The sequence below is a fragment of the Mastigoproctus giganteus genome, chromosome 8, assembly GCF_048544385.1.
Source record: "Mastigoproctus giganteus isolate SK-2022 chromosome 8, ASM4854438v1, whole genome shotgun sequence".
Lineage (NCBI taxonomy): Eukaryota > Metazoa > Arthropoda > Arachnida > Uropygi > Thelyphonidae > Mastigoproctus > Mastigoproctus giganteus.
Genome location: NC_143582.1, coordinates 75,270,228 through 75,290,004, shown reverse-complemented (window position 1 = coordinate 75,290,004; position 19,777 = coordinate 75,270,228). Strand labels below are relative to the sequence as shown.

At 35.9% G+C, this 19,777-nt stretch overlaps 1 protein-coding gene across 1 annotated transcript in view; it reads left to right on the top strand.

Annotated features, from left to right (window-relative positions):
- The window catches only part of LOC150081645 (uncharacterized), a 981,095-nt gene that overhangs the window by 621,113 nt on the left and 340,205 nt on the right, over positions 1–19,777 (top strand). Inside the window, exons 35-36 of the mRNA XM_090380575.1 lie at positions 6,433–6,627; positions 13,005–13,280. Coding sequence (XP_090236701.1) covers positions 6,433–6,627; positions 13,005–13,280 — 471 coding nt within the window. The remainder of the gene's footprint in view (positions 1–6,432; positions 6,628–13,004; positions 13,281–19,777) is intronic.

Below are 19,777 nucleotides of genomic sequence, written 5' to 3'. Positions count from 1 at the left end.
TATAAATGTTTGTCTTGTGGACATACTGCAGAACGGTGCAACATTGAGAACACTGTTTGTGCACAAGGTGCAGGGAAAGGGTATAGTCACTTAAAGTGTGATGTTAAAGGCAACAATCCAGTGTGTGTGTGTGTGAATTGCCTGGCTGTTAAATTTGGTTTGAACCATTCTGTACCAATCTAAAGAATTTCCATTTTATTGGAGAATACTGCAAACTTCTCCAATTCATCTGTTGTATGTAAATACAACAGGAGAATATGTCAAGAGATGGAATTAGTTATGCTAGAAAAGCTGCAAATCACACTTGGTATTGATTTTGATTTAATGTGGGACACGATTTGCATGACTTCTAGATGTGGCATGATAAAGGTTTTACAAAAAATTACAGTTTGATTCGGCCATGAAATTGATTCTGAGGCAGTATAGATTTTTCTTCAGTGGTTTCAATTATTATTTGAATACAATGATCTGTGAATTGAATTAACAGTGAGCTGGCTTTATTTTATTTCACTTATTGGACACATTAGTATATTGGTGACCTGAGCATTCTGAGTTTTTGAATAAATTTAAGACATATGCATTGGGATCTCTGAACTGGATATGTAATGAGTCACACTAACTTTAATACATTATTGAACATTAACTTGTATATTTTAAACCTTTATGATGTTTTTAAGATATTATTTAATATATGGTGGGGTTGCCAAAGGCTGGCAGGGACTGTGTACTATAATAAATAAATAAATAATAAAAAAGCTACTACTCTGGAGGAGAGGAAAATGTACATGTTTTGTGCTGTTATTGACTCTAGGGCTAACGTTGTTTCTTACCCAAATTAATGGATCTCACTATTACAGTTGGTGGAGGTGCTAAGTCATTCTCTTCTAAGTCATTTCAAGGTTTTGCTGTCTGTCCTAAGAAAGACTGCTTAAAGAAAGCTAATTACAAATGAGGTTGTTTGAGGAATTTTTGTCTCAAGTGAGACAGTGATTAAAGGGGACAGTTGCCCTTGGATGATGAAAGCAGAGATGTGGTAACTCCATCCCCCCTTATTGGGTAAGTAGCCCATTTTCACAATTTAGCCCAATTGTGAATTGATCAGATGGAAAATGATCATAGGAATAGTGTTGATTACAAATGTGATATGCTCTGCTGGGATCCCTCTTCCTTCAAGCAGGCACCTCCGTAGCCAGGTGGGCAGGAGCAGCAGTGCATAGCACACGCTTCTTGATCAGACCAGGGTTTGAGTCCGTGACCACCAAATACGGAGGATACAGAAAGGTCAGGAAATGATCACCGCATATCTCCGGAGCAATATGGCCTTAGTTGCTAATGCTCCTAAAAACCAAATAAACAACTTCCTTCAAGGGTACCTTTACTGATTTGGATTATTACTTTGGATTTCCTTTCAAGTGGGAGATTTGTGTTGAAGGCAATGATCTAGATCCATGCTCTGGACTTGGCCCCAGCAATCTCTGTGTTGGATTGACTTGGGTGTCATGTGAACTTTGATGCTTTGAATCTTCTCAGTATTTGTGCCAGTAGGCTTTGGATTGGGCCTGCTATGTTGGCTCTGGTCTGGATCATTGCTTGTGATAGGATTCTCTTTGTTGTTGCTCTCTTATTAATGGGCTGCAAGTTTCTTCAACCTAAATGTTGGTTTTAATTGGCAATTATGGATATGACTTTGTCTTTTGCTGTATCTGCCCTTTGGAGTACTTGACTTGTCTATGAGGATAACAGGAGAGGAGGAAATTTTTGCCTTTTGGTGAGGTAGTGTTAACAGTCAACTGGATGTGGTATCCTTATTCCTTTTTATAAGTGCACTGCTGCTGCTTTTCACCACCTTAGTCCACTTGTGATTGGAGGATCTGCTTGAAAAGTAGTTGTATAGATAACTCTTAGTTTGTTTGCAACTTGGGATTTGGAACTTTGCCCTTCAGAGATGCTGGACAGATGTGGATTGTCTGGGATATTTGTTCCCTCCAGGGTATCTTGCTAGTTTAAATTATTGTTTTGGACTGTCTTTCATTCAGTGGATTTGCTGTGACAGGACTCTGGTTCAGTTCCTTGCTCTGGATAAGTCCTATGGCTCCTTCCTCTATGTTAGACTCCATTTGATTGTCTCTGGACTGGTCCTTGATCTTGGATGTTGGGTTGCCCTTGAGAATGCTTTGTACTATCCTCCATGCTGCTGGGGGAAGGTTGGGATTTCCTTCTTTTGGAATCACCTGTAGTCCTTGTCTATGGGTGTAGCTGAGGGGGGGGGGAATGCGCCAATAAAACCCAAGAACCAACCAACCAACCAGCTGGGGGGGGTGGAGTTAAACTAATAATTGGCTCACCTCCCCATGGCAAGAACCATAATCAGATGACTAGTGGGGTTCCATTTTGTCAATGGCCTCTTAACACAAGTGGTTATGGGGTTCCACAAGCACCTGGGCTAAGAGATCAATTAACAAAAACATAAAATCATAACATGGCACTAAAAAATATGGTTCTTATTACTGTTGCTGTTTGGCTTGGCCAAGTATGGCTTTACTACAAATTCACATAATGAGTTTGAAGGTTTCCCCTGGGAATCACCTATGCAACTAAATAATTAAATATATATGAAAAAACCAAGTAGATAAGAAAATACAAATTATGTGCTTCTCTTCTCACACAAATTATATGCTTCTCTTCTGTTTTCAAAGATCAACTGGATAGTTACCAGTTGACCTTTGAATTTATTCAAACTGTCAGTCACAGATATCAACAACTCACTGGCTAAAAGAAAACTTCCTACAATTTAATCTAAACCCCAACCCCTGTAATTTGAATTTATGCTCCCCCCCTAGTTCTGGAATTCTTTATAACAGCAAAAATTCCACCTTCATTCATTTTACTAAACCCTTTCAGAGCCTTATAAACAATCAGGTCATCTCTGAGGTGCCTGGTTGCCAATCTCTGTAGCTTACATCTCAGTCTTTCCTTGTACAGTCATCCTTTTGACAATCTCATCATTCAAGTTGCCCATCTTTGGATCCTTTCAAGAAGCTCAGTATCTTTTTTCAGATGAGGTCTCTATACTTGAACACAGTATTCCAAATGCAGAGTTACAGTTGCCTTATTAGATGATGATAAGATATATATGATGCTCTACTATACAATGTATGCAATTTTTTTAAGCTTCTTTTACTCACTAATTTTTGATTTGGTATTTATCTTTATCCTATTGTTTATTTTTATCATTATTTTTATATACTAATGATTGGCTATTATCCTTAATTTCTTGTTAGTTTCATATTATTATACCTTCTGATTCATACTTTCAGAATTCTCTTCAAGATCCTTTCTATAGAATAGGCTTTGCAATGATTTCAATACATTTCCTCTTCCCTCTTTACTATTCTACAGCCTTCATCTTATTTCTTGTGAGCCATTCATGGGGAGAAACTATTTTCTTCATAATTTAATTGTTTTTGCCTTAGCAAAGTTATTAGCACCTCTGCCTGCTATGTTATTCATTGTTTTTCTCTACTTCTATTCTCTGTTGAGTTGTGTGTATCACAAAATTAATCTCTAGCTTTTACTATGTATTTTTTTTTTTTTTTTTTGTAAGAGGTCACTAGTTTGCTACTATATATATTTTGAAATGTTCATGTTCTCTTTCTCTTTCACTCCTTTTATGTTTATGGTAAGTTCTCTTTTACTTCTATGGGTATTTGCATTCTCTGTAGAAACAATTATTTATGAATTACATGCCTAATGCATATTTCCTTCCCCCATTTATTTCTGTTTTTCACATTAATTTCCACTATGCTTTAATCTTCTTAATGCCTTAATAAATAATTAATTCCAAATTATTTACATCTCATAGTTTTAACCTAAACCTTAATGCCATGTATTTTATATCCAAAACAGAGACAAGGTTTGTCACCTTTACTTGCAGTCTTGATGATTGGTTCTTGAAAATTACACAAAGATTTCATATTATGTGTCATTATCTTTTTGCTTAGTATTATTTCCTTTTGTATGATTTTTTTTTTTTTTTTTGCTATCTCTAAGGTGCCTCCTTAGCCAGGTGGGCAGGAGCAGCAGTGCGTAGCACACGCTTCTTGATTAGACTGGGGTTTGAGACCATGACCACCAAATACGGAGGATGTGGAAAGGTCAGGGAATGACCACTGCATATCCCCGAAGCAATATGGCCTTAGTTGCTAATGCTCCTAAAAATCAAATAACAAACAAACAAACAGCTATCTCTAAACTAGTTATGCACTCTTTACTATGTTTCTGTTTTGCATTACTCTTCTATTTCTCTCATTTTCCAATTGATCTTATCAATAAACTTATCTCTCTCTCTCTCTCTGTTATATATATGTATATTAAATTACAACAATGATATATTCCGGTCAGGTGTTAACAGGCTTCTTTTATATTTCCAGATCATATGTAGAGCTAGAGTACTGTATGTTCAGGAAGCTTTGTATTAGGTATTTCTATAAAAAAAATTTTAAAAATGTATTTTTACAACATTATAAAATGAACATAACTTTTTTTTTTTTTATGAAAATGCCAAACATGAGGGGCATTAGAACCTATAGTACTTAGTACCATGCTTGGGTTGGAGGTTGAGAAGACGAAAGAAAATATTTGTTGATATTAGACTTGAACATCTGTAGACTGTAATTTTCAGGAAATACACATGAAGGAAGGTTGTTTCAGAAAATGGCAGTTGAATGAATAAATGAAAAGATAAAAAGTTAGTTCGGTGAGTTTCAAGTTGGACAGTAAATCAATGTTGGCTGGTGGCGGCATTACAGAAGTTAATTCAGAAGAACAGTGCCCATGGAAGTATCTGTAGAAAAGACATGCAGCAGAAACAATATGTCTATGAGACAGCGAGTGGAGAGACTGTAAGAGAGGAGTCATTAATTAACCTAACTGCCCTCTTCTGAATGAAATCTAGAAGCCCGAGAGAGGTTTTGAGGACATCGTTCCAGACGTGGGAACAATATTTAATGGTAGAGCAGATTTGCAATTTGTACAGAGCGAACAGCAGTTTGGAACAACAGTAACGTCGAGAGCATAAGAGAAAATCAAGTTTTTAAGAATGCAGAGGAAGCAATATTTGTAATGTGCTTGTGCCAAGAGAGATTAGAAGTCAGGGTAATCCCCAAAAGAGATATATTGTCGTGTCTAGAAATCGGAGTGTCACCAAAGATAAGCATAGGAACAGAAGAATCCTTTTTGCGAGATATGACAAGACTGTTTTAGAAGGATTGAAATCAACTAGGTTGTCTTTGCCCCACTGGAGGATTACCTGGAGATTGGCATTTAAGGAATTGATAGTGCATATTCGAGAAGTTGAAGCTGATTGAGCAGGGCAAGATTTCTCAAAATAGAAAGTGGAATGCAATGTGCTATCATCAGCAGAACTATGGATAGGATTTCCAGTCAATGGAAGAAAGTCATTAATATACAAGAGGAAAAGAGTGGGGGAAAGAACTGAACCTTGCAGGATACCAGCTTTAGTGGGGAAGTTAGAAGACAGAGAGCCATCTACCATCACCCTCAGTGAACGATCAAAGAGAAAACTGGATAACCAATTACAAAAAACAGTTGGCAAACCTTAAGATGGAAGCTTGTTTAGAAGACCTTTATGCCAAACACGATGGAAAGCCTTTGAGATGTCAAGAGCAACCGCTTGTGTTTCACTGAACTTTTCCATTGAATTTGTCCATAAATGGGTAACATAAGCAAGAATATCACCAGTGGATTGACATTGATGGAATCCATACTGGCAAACATTGATCAGACGGAAGGTGTCTAGATAGTTTAAGAGTTGGTGGTTAATTGATTTCTCCATTACTTTAGAAAGAGTAGAAGTAATTGTAAAGGGACGATAATTAGTGGAGTTGGGAGAATGGTAGAGACAACAGATGAATTTGACAGAATGAGGTAGAGAGATTTTAAGCCAGAGAAGATCGATAAGAGGAGATTCCCAATTACTAAGTCTCTGACAATGAATATCGGAATGGACATATGCACAAGTACTACCTTTGAGGCAAAAGGAATCATACAGCAAATAATTTGGGCAACTGAGATAAGTAGTAGTTGAATCAACCAATAACTGAGATTCTGTCAAAAAAAGTACATGGGGTTTGGCAGACTGCAAGTGGAAATGGACATCGCTGAGAAGAGAATTGAGACCACGTATATTTGTGAAATGAACTAGGAAGTGTTTGTGAGGTTTAGATCTTTTCGCAGATAAGCTTACTCTATTAGTTTGAAAATTCATGGTGTAACTATATCATACATAACTACATAATTACATCATCTGGAAATTGCAGCGTTTTTTTCTTACTTTTTTAACATCTTACACACACTCTAAATATTATTTTATTTTTTAAATTTATGCTCAAACATTGCTATTATCATATTTAGTGCAATGTAACAGCCAAGCATGCCAGAATGGAGGATTATGTTTGGTTCAGAATCACCAGGCAGTATGCTATTGCCCAGCTGGTTTTACGGGTCAATTCTGTGAAGTGGATATGGATGAATGCGCAAGCCGTCCGTGTTACAATGGAGGAACATGCATTGATCGACCACAAGACTACATCTGTCATTGTCCTGTTGGTAAGTTATTCATATTTATTTTACAAAGCACTGAATTTCAGAAACTTTGAATCCTAATAAATATTTTAAAGAATATTCATTTAGCATATGTTTTTTGTAATTTCATGATGTAGTAATTCTTGTAAGAGTATTACGTTTCATTTTTCTTTTCATTTGCATTTATAACAAAGAGATCTGTTTGTTATAAATGCTCTATCATACATATGAGATGGATACTTTTGTAAAGGTTTCTTACAGGACAGTTTATCATCACTTTACACTTGTTTGGAGAGATCTATGCTCAAATTCCATCAAAAACTAGGGGGAACTTATAAGCTCTTTCAACTAAAGCGGCAGTTAACCCATCTCATGAGGAGGAGTAGATTCTTCCCCTACACACAAGTTATATTGGAAAATATTCCATGTGATGTGCACAGATATATCACTATTACAAAAAGAAAAAGAAGTTATCTGTGTAATTACCTCATAAAAAGAATTCAGATAATGCAAATAAAAGAATACAAAGAACAACCTGCACAGCAAAAATTTCTAAAGGATTAAAATACAGAATCAGAGCCATTCCTGGATGTATTCTAAATGGAACATATCAAATAATACCCTTATAGAGATATAGCTCGAGTGGAATCCAAAATGGATAACCAAAGAATTGATGAAAGCAATAGGCATTAGAAACAGTAATTAGGGATTTCCTAATCCCTTGTCAGCCTGCACACTAATCCTGATGGTCAGAGTATGGGAGAAAAGGTCACCCTAGGCTTCCACTACACAAGAATTCCAGATCCAGGATAAAACCTGGTACCAGCAGCATGGTTTGATGATTGGTATCGGTAAGATCATGAACCCTGATTTTCAGAGAATGGTAGCAAAGGCTACCCCTGGATTCTACTATACAAGAACCCCAGATCCAGGATGAAAACATGACAGTATTCTGTTGGTTAATGGAGTTAATCTCTCTGCTATAAAGTAACTGCTGGCAGCCTGTATCCACATAAAGTTTCTGGTAGCATCGGCAAGAGAAGGCTGTCAGCAGGTGTGAATTTAATCTCTTTGTATTACCTTAAATTTCCTGTTTTCTATTGTAACAGCAATTCAAAATTTTATACTTTATAATTGTAATTTGCAAATTGTAATATTAACTGCAATTGTATTATTGGTAATTTAACTGTAATATCCTAAAATATTCCAATTTTCACACTTTCTGTTCTCCCCACAGCATGGTCTGATGATAGGTATTGGCAAGATACTCGAAACATCACCTTATTAAACTACAGGTAGTTCTCGACTTTACAAGTTAATTCATTCCTAGCGTGCGCTCATAAAGCGAAAACTCATAAAGCGAGAATTTTTTCCCCCATAGACATAAGGTTAAAAATAGGGGTTACGTTCTCAACAGCGAAATTAGTTATCTAATTAGTTTATGTTTAAACAATGATTGATTTATCCAAAGAAATGAAAACATAGCCTGTAAAATCAAGAAAATTATAATAATAGAGAAATTATTTACGAATTACAAATGTTAAAGAATGTTTATTCTTCATCATCATCAAATAAGTGCACACTCATTGATCACTCATTATTGGCTCGGCACTGGTTGGTTTGTTGCACAAGGAGTCGTCTTCTTTAGAAATGTTTAAATAGGCGTTTGGTGCCAAGATAATCTCTTTTAATTATAAATTTCACGATCAATTTCATGCATTAGCATTTTTTAACGGAATGCACAAATTACAACTAACACAATTCGTGTGGAGTAACAAGTTTACGAAGCTTAAAAAAAAAGAATGAAGAGAAGATTCTGAAAATTTATTTATGTTTTTTATACGATTGAAGATTTCAGTAAAGGGCAAACAAATTTCACCATAATAACGTTAAACACCACACAATTCCAGCTATTGGTATTTTCACAAATGCAAGAAGATCGAGTTTACTACCCGCTTGCAGTAACAGACAAGCCCAATAAACTGGAAAGGGCAAATTGTTTTTATTGTTTTATGGTCGTGACCTCCAGAAATGTGCTTTAAAAAACATCACAAAGGCTTTTAAAATTGATTCTTATAACGGAACATATGATAACAATGAAAGTGCAGTGCATTTTAATGATTTGAATTGGTAACTAATACAATTTACAAACCATGCTCACAACCTTTTATATGGCCTTAAGGTCACCTTTTGACTTTAAAAAAGACATTTTAGAGAGATAAATAGCTTAGTTATACAGCGAAAATTTCAACTTCCGAGATCCTGAAACAAATTACTAAAAAACAATGCGTTATTGGGTTCACATTACGATATTTTAACAATACGATGGTGTCTCTGGAACTGATTAATATCGTAAAGCGGGAGACACGCACTACCTATGCACGTGGTTTGGATGCCGTATTTATGAATGTTTAACATTAATTTTTTGCAGTTAATGTTAATTTTTTCGATTTTGTTGATACTTGATACTTCGGGGGAAAAAAAACTCGTAAACCCAGGAACTTGTAAAGTGAAAACTTGTAAAGTGAGAGCTGCCTGTATATTATAATTAATAATATAGTTTTATATTATAACAATGTAGTTTGTTAGGCAAACAGCCTAATATTAAAAATATAATTTATTAGGAAAACAGCCTAATAAACTATATCATTAATTTCACGTAATATAAGAGTGATATAATAATAACCTTTATGTTAAAATATTTCATAAAATTTTAAGACATGTCAATGCTCACTTCAATATTCACGAGTATTTTTTTTTTTTTATTCCAGTGATCCCATAAACATGATGCTGTGTGTTGCGTTTTTAATGAGCGGTGGCCAATTAATTACTTTTTTGCACTGCTCAATGATACTTGCACATGTCTTATTTGCAATGAAGCCTTGTCAGTGTTCAAGGAATATAATGTGAAATGTCAGTACACCACAAAACATGCCTCAAATTACGATAAATTTCAAGGAGCTTTGCAGTAGAAAAAACTTCAAGAACTAACCCAAACTTTTCAAAGTCAACAAGAGAAGATTAGAACTCATAAAAATTTATCTGACAGTTAGAGCTAGTTTTCAAGCCTCCCAAATCATTGCCAAAGATGGAAGGTCATTTACGGATGGAGAATTTGTTTGGCAATTGCAGAAGAAGTATGTGCTGAGAAAGTAAAGAATTTTGCATCTGTAAGTTTATCTTCATCAACTGTAATGAGAAGAATTGAAGATTTAGGAGCCGACGTTCAAAATCAACTCATAGGAAAAGTTTATGAATTCACATATTTTTCAATAGCAGTTGATGAGAATGAAGATACAAACCATACAGTTCAATTACTAATCCAAGGTGTAAATAAAAATTTTGCAGTAAATGAAGAGCTAGTTGCATTTAAAAAGCTTGAAAGATACAACAAAGGTGAAAATATATTTTTGACTGTGTCAGAAGCAATTGATGGCCTGAAATTGAATTGGGATTTGCTATCAGTGGTTACAATGGATGGCTCTAAAAATATGGTCGGTACTAAAATTGGGTTCAGGGGTCAGCTTCATAAATATCTTGAGACTAAAATTATTAAAAAACCAATGCAATTTCATTGTATAATTCACCAGCAGTCTTTGTGCAGAAAGTTTTTCGGGTGTAGATTCAGTCATGTCAACTGTAATATCAACAGTAAGTTTTATTTGCAAGACTGGTCTGAATCATCGGCAATTCAAAAATTTTCTTGAAACTATTGAGGCTGAATATGGTGATTTGTTGTAGTACACGGAAGTATGATGGTTGAGTTGTGGCAACGTGTTGAAGCGATTTTTTGAACGTAGGATCGAAATAGATCTATTTATGAACACCTGAATTTTCTTAATACGAAACTACAAGGACGAGACAAACTTGTCAATGAATTGTATTATAATATCAAAGCATTTGAAACAAAACTGGAGTTATTTAAAAGTCAACTACTTCGGAATAATTTTTCACATTTTCCATGTTGCAATAATTTATCTAAAAATATGCCTAGTTTAATTTCTCTACTGAAAATTTTGTTCAAAATGTTAGTTTTGCAGGAAAATATTGCAGCTAGATTTTCTGATTTTAAAAATAATTCAAAGGTGTTTGAACTTTTTCAAAATCAGTTTGACGTACCCATCAATGATGTTCGTGTGAATTTACAATTACAGTGGTAGATCGTCAAGCTAATTAGAATAGAATATTTAAAAACGAAAATTTAATGCAATTTTATTCAACGTTATCTGAGTCAGATTATCCAAAAATTAAAAATTTTGCAAGAAAGGTTACATCAATTTTCAGAACTACATGTATATGTGAGCAGACCTTTTTAAAAAAGAAATATGTAAAATCAAAATTACGATCATGTCTAACTGACCCGCATTTACACGACTTTTTAAGAATTGGAACTAATACTTTAAAACCCGATATTATGAAACTTAGTTGCACTCTATAACCACATACATTCATCGCATTAATTATTATTTTGTTGTATTACTAACTGTATTTTTATGATTAGTGCAATAAATAAGTAATAATTAAAATTTGATATAAACAAAATCTGTAGATATAGGTAAGTATAAAATTTGTTTCTCTGTATAACATTAAAGTTATGCAGAGAATGCAGTTTTCATGGGCAGGCAGGAGAAAATTAGGAATTTTCTCCTGCCTGCCAAATATTCCAAAAATCCATATGTGGCCAGTTTCTCTAAACATTTGGAGATCCCTGCTGTAGTGCATTCAGTTTTGATCACTGGATAGCTTTGCTTTCACAAAAGACCAACGGCTGAGTTTCAACTATTACCAAGGCTTTAGCTTATGTTCAACTTAGAAAAATATCATTTTTTACTATTCTTCATCAATATCATTAATAAATATTAAAAACAATATGGGGCTCAGCAATTCTGAATCCCTGGGGAACTGCTAATTAGTCCAAGAAGAGCAGTGCCCATTAATAACCAGTCTTTGCCTTCTGCCACTGAAGCATCCCTTTGTCCATAGCAGTAAATTGCCCCTAATACCACATTGTTCCAATCTGTATAGCAGTCTTTCATGTGGAACAGTATCAAAACCTTTTCTGCAATCTAAAGCAGTGATGTCAGAATTATTTCTTGCATCCAGTTCTTTGTTATAGTGTCATATTTGCCAGTATGATTGGGTCAGAGAAGATGTTCCTTAATGAATCCATTCTGTGATTGCCACGTAACTGGATTCCTGTCAAGATTATTCTGTAATTATTCTTTGATCACTGATTCTTATTTTCTCTGAAACAGAAGAAAAGTTTACAGCACTATAGTTATTCACTTTCCCCTTTGATCCCCTCTTTATGAATGGGGAGACATTTGCACTTCCTCAGTCCATAATGTTCTCCCCTGAGTTCAAGGATGCTTTCATAATTATGGCTAAATGTTTACTTACCTCTTTTGCTGCTTCCATTAATATAATTGAATATAATTGGTTAGATTCCATTAGCCCCAGGTTCCTTATTTACTTTTAGCTTAAATCGTTTCTCTTCCACTTTCCTCTAACTTATCACAAAATCATTTAAATTAAAAATAATAATAAATAAAATAATTTTATTGCACACAACCAGATACGACGGACAGCAAATACTCATTGCAACTTACAAGGCTAGGGGTTATAGCTTCTATTTATAATTCAGTATACTTTTGATATGCTGATCCATTAAAATTTCTTCATACATGAATGTAGACCCAAAATATTTATTCAGTTTTTCAACACCTGAACAGGATCATCAGTAGTTTTTCCATTTGTATCCATTGGGCCAATATGGTTCATTCTTTTCCTTCTAGCATTAACATAAGCAAAGAACTTTTTACTACTTTATTTTTTGCATTCTTTGCCAGAGTCTTCTCATAATCTGCCTTTGCATGCCTAGCTACAATTTGTGACTTCATTGCAGTCTTGCTTATGCTTTATGTAAATTTCTGATAATTTATAGTTATTGCATGCATTTTGCATGCAATAACCTGATAAGTTATAGTTATTGCATGCATTTTGCCCAAATTTTGCCCATGCTTTAGTAGCACCACAGTATTTCCATTAGGTGATTAGATTAATCATCATTAATCTGGGTTATTTCAGTTTTGTTGCTATGATACAAGCAGATGGATTGCTAATAAGACATACTACAATGGCTCCTCATCGAAGTTAGTAAGCTTAGCACATCAACCCATCTATTGTATTTCATCAATCTTCTTGCTTCCAGCACGAATACAGTTGCCTTTATGCTTATTTCTTATATGTGGATTGTGGACATGGTCAGTTTTCTCAAATTTCAAGGGTATCTCGATATTTTTTGGAATCTAGTGTATATTAAATAGCTCAACTACATCTATTACTTGGATATAAATAACAATTTTACTCATATTTTGAACTGATTAATATTTATTTTATAGGTTATAGTGGGTTACAGTGCCAGATTGAAAGAAATGATTGTTTGAATAACACATGTCCAGAGAGAGCAATGTGCCAGGATCTTCCAGGTCTTGGAACAGTGAATTGTCTTTGTAAGTCTGGCTATGAAGGTCCTTTATGTAATATTACAGTCAATCCTTGTACTACAAAAGAAAGTCCTTGCTTCAATGGTGCCACTTGCATACCACTCCAACAGGGTAGATTTAAATGTGAATGTCCACCTGGCTGGACTGGAAGAACATGTGATATTGATATAGGTAAGTCAATGTTAAATGCATTGCTCAGCTAACATTGTTTTAATGGCTAAGTAGATGATTTTTACATTCAGTTTCCAAATACAGTATGTCTCAGAAGGATGTGTACATATTTTAGGAAATAAATAAAATTAAAATTACAAGCCTCAGAAACTATTATTACTAAGTGTTTATAGAAGCAACGGTTTGTGGCATATGGTAAACTAGACAATTTTTCAAATTGTCCACTATTTGCTTCTAGCAAATAACTGTGACCTTCTCCAGTATAACAGCTGGGATACACTTCATACACTTGTTTAATTTCATCATTTAATTGTTGAAATATGGCTTATTTACATTACATCCTTTAAATTGTGCACAAATATGGTTAAGTGGCATTAAATCAGGCAAGCATGGGATACTTGATTCTTCCTCATTGGCCAGTTCAATGATCTGTAAAATAATTATCAGTATAGGCTCTGACATTATGATTGTAATGTGGGTATGTGCTCCACTTGGCACATTATAATTAGCCTTAATTGCTAATGCAGCAATAAAATCCAAACAACAAACCAATGTACTCCATTCTGTTGTTAATAAACCACTTTATCCCCATCACAGCTAATCAGTGTTCAGAAAAATGGATGTATTAAGCATGAGGAGGTACATATTATTGGTAATTGTAACCCTTGCTGTGACTGTAACCCTTGGTAAATTCCCCACCTTCTTTAAAAGAATATTTGTAATATAAATATATTTGTATTATAAGGTTGTATATTTGTAACATGGTGCCTCCGTAGCCAGGTGGGCAGAAACAGCAGTGCGTAGCACATGCTTCTTGATTAGACTGGGGTTCGAGCCTGTGACCACCAAATACGGAGGATACGGAACGGTCAGGGAATGACCACCACATATATCCCCGAAGCAATATGGCCTTAGTTGCTAATGCTCCTAAAAAAAACCAAATAACAAACAATAACAATTTGTAACATAAGGGTGTACATTTGTAACATAAAGTTGTATATTATCAATATACATCTTTATGCTATTTCACTGTACCATTGAGCTTGAATATTGCCTCATCCAACCAGACAACCTTGTTCAAAAATCTTGCGTCTTCAAACATTTTTGCTTTAAACCATTTTCACGAAACTCAAACTGAGCAATTAGTATCATCTTTATTCATACTGTGTAGCAATCTTGGCACATAATATTTTCACTTAGCTCTTTTGAGAATGCAGTGTTTATTTCTCTGATGAACCCAGCCTCACACAGCTCACCATAACATAGTGAACATGCAGATCACTGCAAAACAATATCAAAATTTTCCACACCTCTTGATGAGTGGGGTCTCTCAGATCTTTGCTTGCACAGATCTTGCAGAATACTATATGTCCTAAATAACAATACTATAGGATCGTAAGGGGCAATAATTCATTTACCTACAAGAATACCGGACAATCCTAACCATACAGCCAACACGCTTGATCTTTTTCTCACAAACAACCCTTCTAAGTACACGGTCGAAGCGAGTGGTCCTTTAGGCACCTCAGATCACAACTTGGTGATTGTCTCTTCTCCAATGGAGCCTTTATCGAATGGCTATTCCCAACCTCATGTTGTTTGGCATTACAAGAATGCAAAATGGGATGATCTGCAAGATTTCTTTTCCTTGTTCGAACTACTGTTTCAAAATTTCTGATGTCAGCGTTTGCTCAGATCATGTCAGTGAAATTATTCTTGTAGGAATGGAATCTTTTATTCCACACTCCACTTTAAAATCTCTTCCTTTACCTAAATCTTGGTATTCCAATAAATGTGCTAAGGCTGTTCAAGAGAAGAATGTTAAATATCGTAATTGGCTTGTTTCCAATTCTTCAGTTCCATTTTCTGCCTACATCAAAGCTCACAACAATTGTAAAGCAGTTATTAATCAGTCCAAACTAGAGTTCGAACAGATTAAGAGTAGAAAACTTGCTTCTTGCCCTAATGGTAGCCGAGCATTCTGGTCTCTTGCCAAAGCTATTGGCTGAAACTTTTGCCCACCTCTGTCAAAACCAGATGGTTCTGTTGTCACTTCAGCCAAGGATAAAGCTGACACGCTAGCATCCCATTTTTCTTCCAACTCATGTATTAATGATCTTGGTAAAAACACCTCCCACCATTCCCAACATGCTCCATACAATGCCTCCTGTGCTCTTCTGTCAAAAGCATGTCAGATGAATTTTGACGAATCTTGATGCTAAGAAAGCTCCAGGTCCTGATGGTATTTCTCTGCTTGTTCTGAAAACCTGTGTTCTTGAACTTACTCCTGTTCTTTGCCACCTTTTTTCACTTTCTTATTCCAAAGGTGTTTTTCCTTCTGCTTGGAAATTTGCTCATATACAGCCAGTTTCTAAAAAGGGTGACAAATCCCTCCCATCCAATTATTGTCCCATTGCAATTACTTCTACTCTTTCTAAAGTAATGGAGAAATCAATTCACCGCCAACTCTTAAACTACCTAGAAACCTTCAGTCTAATCAACGATCGCCAGTATGGATTCCGTCAGTGTCGATTCACTGGTGATATTCTGGCTTATGTTACCCATTTATGGACTAATTGAATGGAAAGGTTCGGTGAAACACAAGTAGTTTCTCTCGACATCTCAAAGGCTTTTGATCGTGTTTGGCATAAAGGTCTTCTAAACAAGCTTCCATCTTATGGTTTGCCAACTGTTTTTAATAATTTGTTATCCAGTTTTCTCTCTGATCGCTCACTGAGGGTGATGGTAGATGGCTCTCTGTCTTCTAACTTCTCCACTAATTCCGGTGTCCCCCAAGGTTCAGTTCTTTCTCCCACTCTTTTCCTCTTGTATATTAATGACCTTCTTCCATTGACTGGAAATCCTATCCATAGTTTTGCCAATGAGAACACATTGCATTCCACATTCCATTTTCAAAAACCCTGCCCTGCTCAGTCAGCTTCAACTTTTCAAATATCTGCTACCAATTCCTTAAATGCCGATCTCCAGGTAATTCTCCAGTGGGGAAAACACAACTTAGTTGATTTCAATCCTTCTTTATATGTGATTCATTATTGTCATAAGGGGCTTAAATGCATAGGAATCAGTTAAAGAGATGAATGAAGCATATGGTATTGAGTGTCGTGGTAGGACTGCCATATTTAAATGGCACAATTGCTTCAGTGAAGGCCATGAGTCTGTTGCAGATGACCATAGTCAGTCTTCCTCATCAACTCCTGAGCAAATTGCAAAAGCCCAGGAAATCTTGGAGGAAGACAGGCGAATTGCACTTTGTGAATTAGCTGTTAGAATATCTATCTCATAGTAGTGCTCGCAATATTGTGAAAGATCATCTGAAAATGTCACAACCCTGTGAATATGTGCCTGCTGGATTCCACACAATTTGACTCCAGAACAAAAATAGCATAGTAGACTTGTGCAAATAAATGCTTGATCGTTTTGAAACACAGGGTCAAAACTTCTTAAATTGAATAGTGACTTGTGACGAAACTTGGATTTTCAACTGTAAATTCTAAGTGGGAAGCATTCAAGGAATTAATCGTGGAAGCTACTAAAAGTTTCATACCTATTAAGAAATATTGTTCAAGGTTTAGGCCTAAATGGTTGTCAAATGAACTAATGAGACTCGTAACAGAGAAGAAAAATGCATGGGATGCATATAAATTACCAAGCGACTCAGAAGCCTGTGGCAGATATAAGTTAATCTGTAATCAGGTCACAAAGGAGGTTCGGCAGGCGAAGGCAGATTACAAGAAATCCTTGGCAAAAGATGCTAAGAAAAACAGCAAGGATTTCTTTACTTATATAAACTCTAAAAGGAAGGGGATGAATCTGATTGGTCCACTTGACATTGATGGTTCGACTGTTGATGATCCTGCTCAGATAGCAAACAAACTGAATGAGTATTTTGCATCTATATTCACACGTGAGGAATTATTAAGGTTTGAAAATGACAGAAGGTTATCAAATTGTAGCAAGATACTTAATGATTTTGTAATAACTGAGAGCAAAGTGGAAGAGTAATTGTTGAAGTTAAACGTAAGAAAAGCACCTGGGGTGGATGGGATCTATCCAGTTATATTAAAAGAGGCGGCAAAGCAACTAAGCAAACCCTTAGCCATAATTATGAGAGCATCCTTGGACTCAGGAGAGGTTCCCACGGACTGGAGATGTGCAAATGTATCCCCAATTGACAAAGGGGGGTCGAAGGGTGACATGAGTAATTACAGACCAGTTAGTTTAACTTCTGTTCCGGGTAAAATAATGGAGTCGCTGGTTAAAGATGCATTGCAGGATCATCTAGACAAGACTGCAGCAATAATTCAGACACAGCATGGGTTTGTTAAGGGAAAGTCTTGTCTGACAAATTTGATAGGATATTATGATGTGGTTACAAAGGAACTGGATGCAAAAAATAATTTTGATATCATATATTTGGATTTCAGGAAAGCTTTTGACACTGTTACGCATGGAAGACTATTGTACAAATTGGAGCAGAATGGTATTAAGGTTAAGTTGCTACAATGGATAAAAGGATGGTTAAGTGTGAGAAGACAGACGGTGATAATCAATGGGTGCTGCTCTTCTTGGAATAATGTTATTAGTGGAGTCCCACAGGGTTCGGTGTTAGGTCCACTGTTGTTTTGTATATTTATCAATGATATTGACGAAGGTATATCAGGCTTAACGTCGAAGTTTGCAGATGATACCAAGGTTGGCAGGGTTGTTAATGACAGTAATGGCAGTGTGCTCATGCAACAGGATCTAGATAATTTGGGCAGATGGGATAAGAAGTGGCAACTGAAGTTTAACCTTGACAAATGCAAAGTGCTGCATATGGGTAGAAATAACCCCAGAGAAACGTACCAACTGTGTGGTACTACACTTAAGGTGGTAGAAAATGAAAAAGACCTGGGAGTAATTGTGCAGGCAGATATGAAGTTTTCTGAGCAATGCAGACAGGCTGCCAGGGCAGGTCATGGGGTTTTGTCAATGATATATAGGAATTTTGCTAGCAGGGAAAAGGAGGTGATTATCCCTCTGTATAAGGCAATGGTCAGGCCACGCCTTGAGTACTGCGTACAGGTCTGGAGGCCTCATTTTAGGAAGGATGTAGATTTACTTGAGCGTGTACAGAGAAGGGCAACAAGATTGGTGAGGGGAATGAAGGGATCCTCTTACCAAGAGAGAGGCTTAAGTTCTGCAAATTGCAGTGGCTGGAGACTAGACACCTGCGCGATGATCTGATTGAGGTATATAAGGCCTTGAATGGGTTGAGCATGCTGAATTCTGATGGGATCCTTCCACTTGTTCAGATTACGAACCTAAATAAGCTCATACATTTGCTTTCTTGCATCACATGCCACCACTACTACTACTACTACTGTGATCCAGAGACAAAGCGAGCGAGCGAGTGGAAGAATTCTGATTCACCAAGACCTCAGGAATTTCAAACTCTCATTCAGCTAAAAAACAAATGTTTCTTGTGTTTTTTGACGTAAAAGGCATTCTTGTTATACATTTCATGCCTTATGGAACAACTAAATAAGGAAGCATACTCTGACATTCTCAGAGTCAAACTTTGCCACGCCATTCGTGAGAAATGTCAAGAACTTTCCAGTGTGAAGAGGTTTATCCATCAAGACAATGCTAGTCCCTATACGACTAATATTGTGCAGCCAGTGATCATTCCCATAGGTACTGAGGTTCTGCTGCATCTACCTTATTCACCAAACTTAGCCACATGTGACTTCTTCTTGTTTCGAAGTCTGAAGAAAGCTCTGAAAGGCAAGCGTTTCACTTCCAACAACAATGCTCACAGTGCAACAATAGAAGCAGTTTGCAGTTTTTCAAAAAAAAAATGGCTCGCAAGGAGGTGATAGCAAAAGTGTGTAAGTTCAAGGGAGAGTATTTCGAGAAGGAGAAATGCACAGAAGATTCAGATGTGACTGTTAAGATAAGATAAGATCTTGCACCAGTCTGCAAATTAAACGATCATCCCTTGTAGTTTGAGACTCGTCAAACCTCAAGGAAATTTCATTTTGGATCTGCAGAACAACGGTAACAAATTTCTTTCTTAGCCATTTAACTGATTTTATTAAAGATTTCATAGCAGTATTGCAAGAAGGAAAGGATGCATGTTTTGTTTATCAGTATGTTTTTTTTCAGTTTCATTTTAAAGATTTTAATATCAGGAAACATATTACCTTTGCTTGAAATTTTATTTGCAATTCCAGATACTAAGGAATTCAGTATCAGCTGCATAGTATCTACACTGTAAATACTGTTATCCATTTTGACTACACAACAGTCAAATTATTTTGCCCTTGACTTAAATTTACAAGTAATTCTTCTGTATGCCTTGCACAAATTTGCAGAGATGCTCATGTCAAAAATTTTTCTTACTGGATGCACTTCTTCAGCCACAGCTGTTATATATTGTTTCACAAATTCAAAGTTTTTAAAGAACCTTTCTGTCTTTGTAATTATTACAGCTA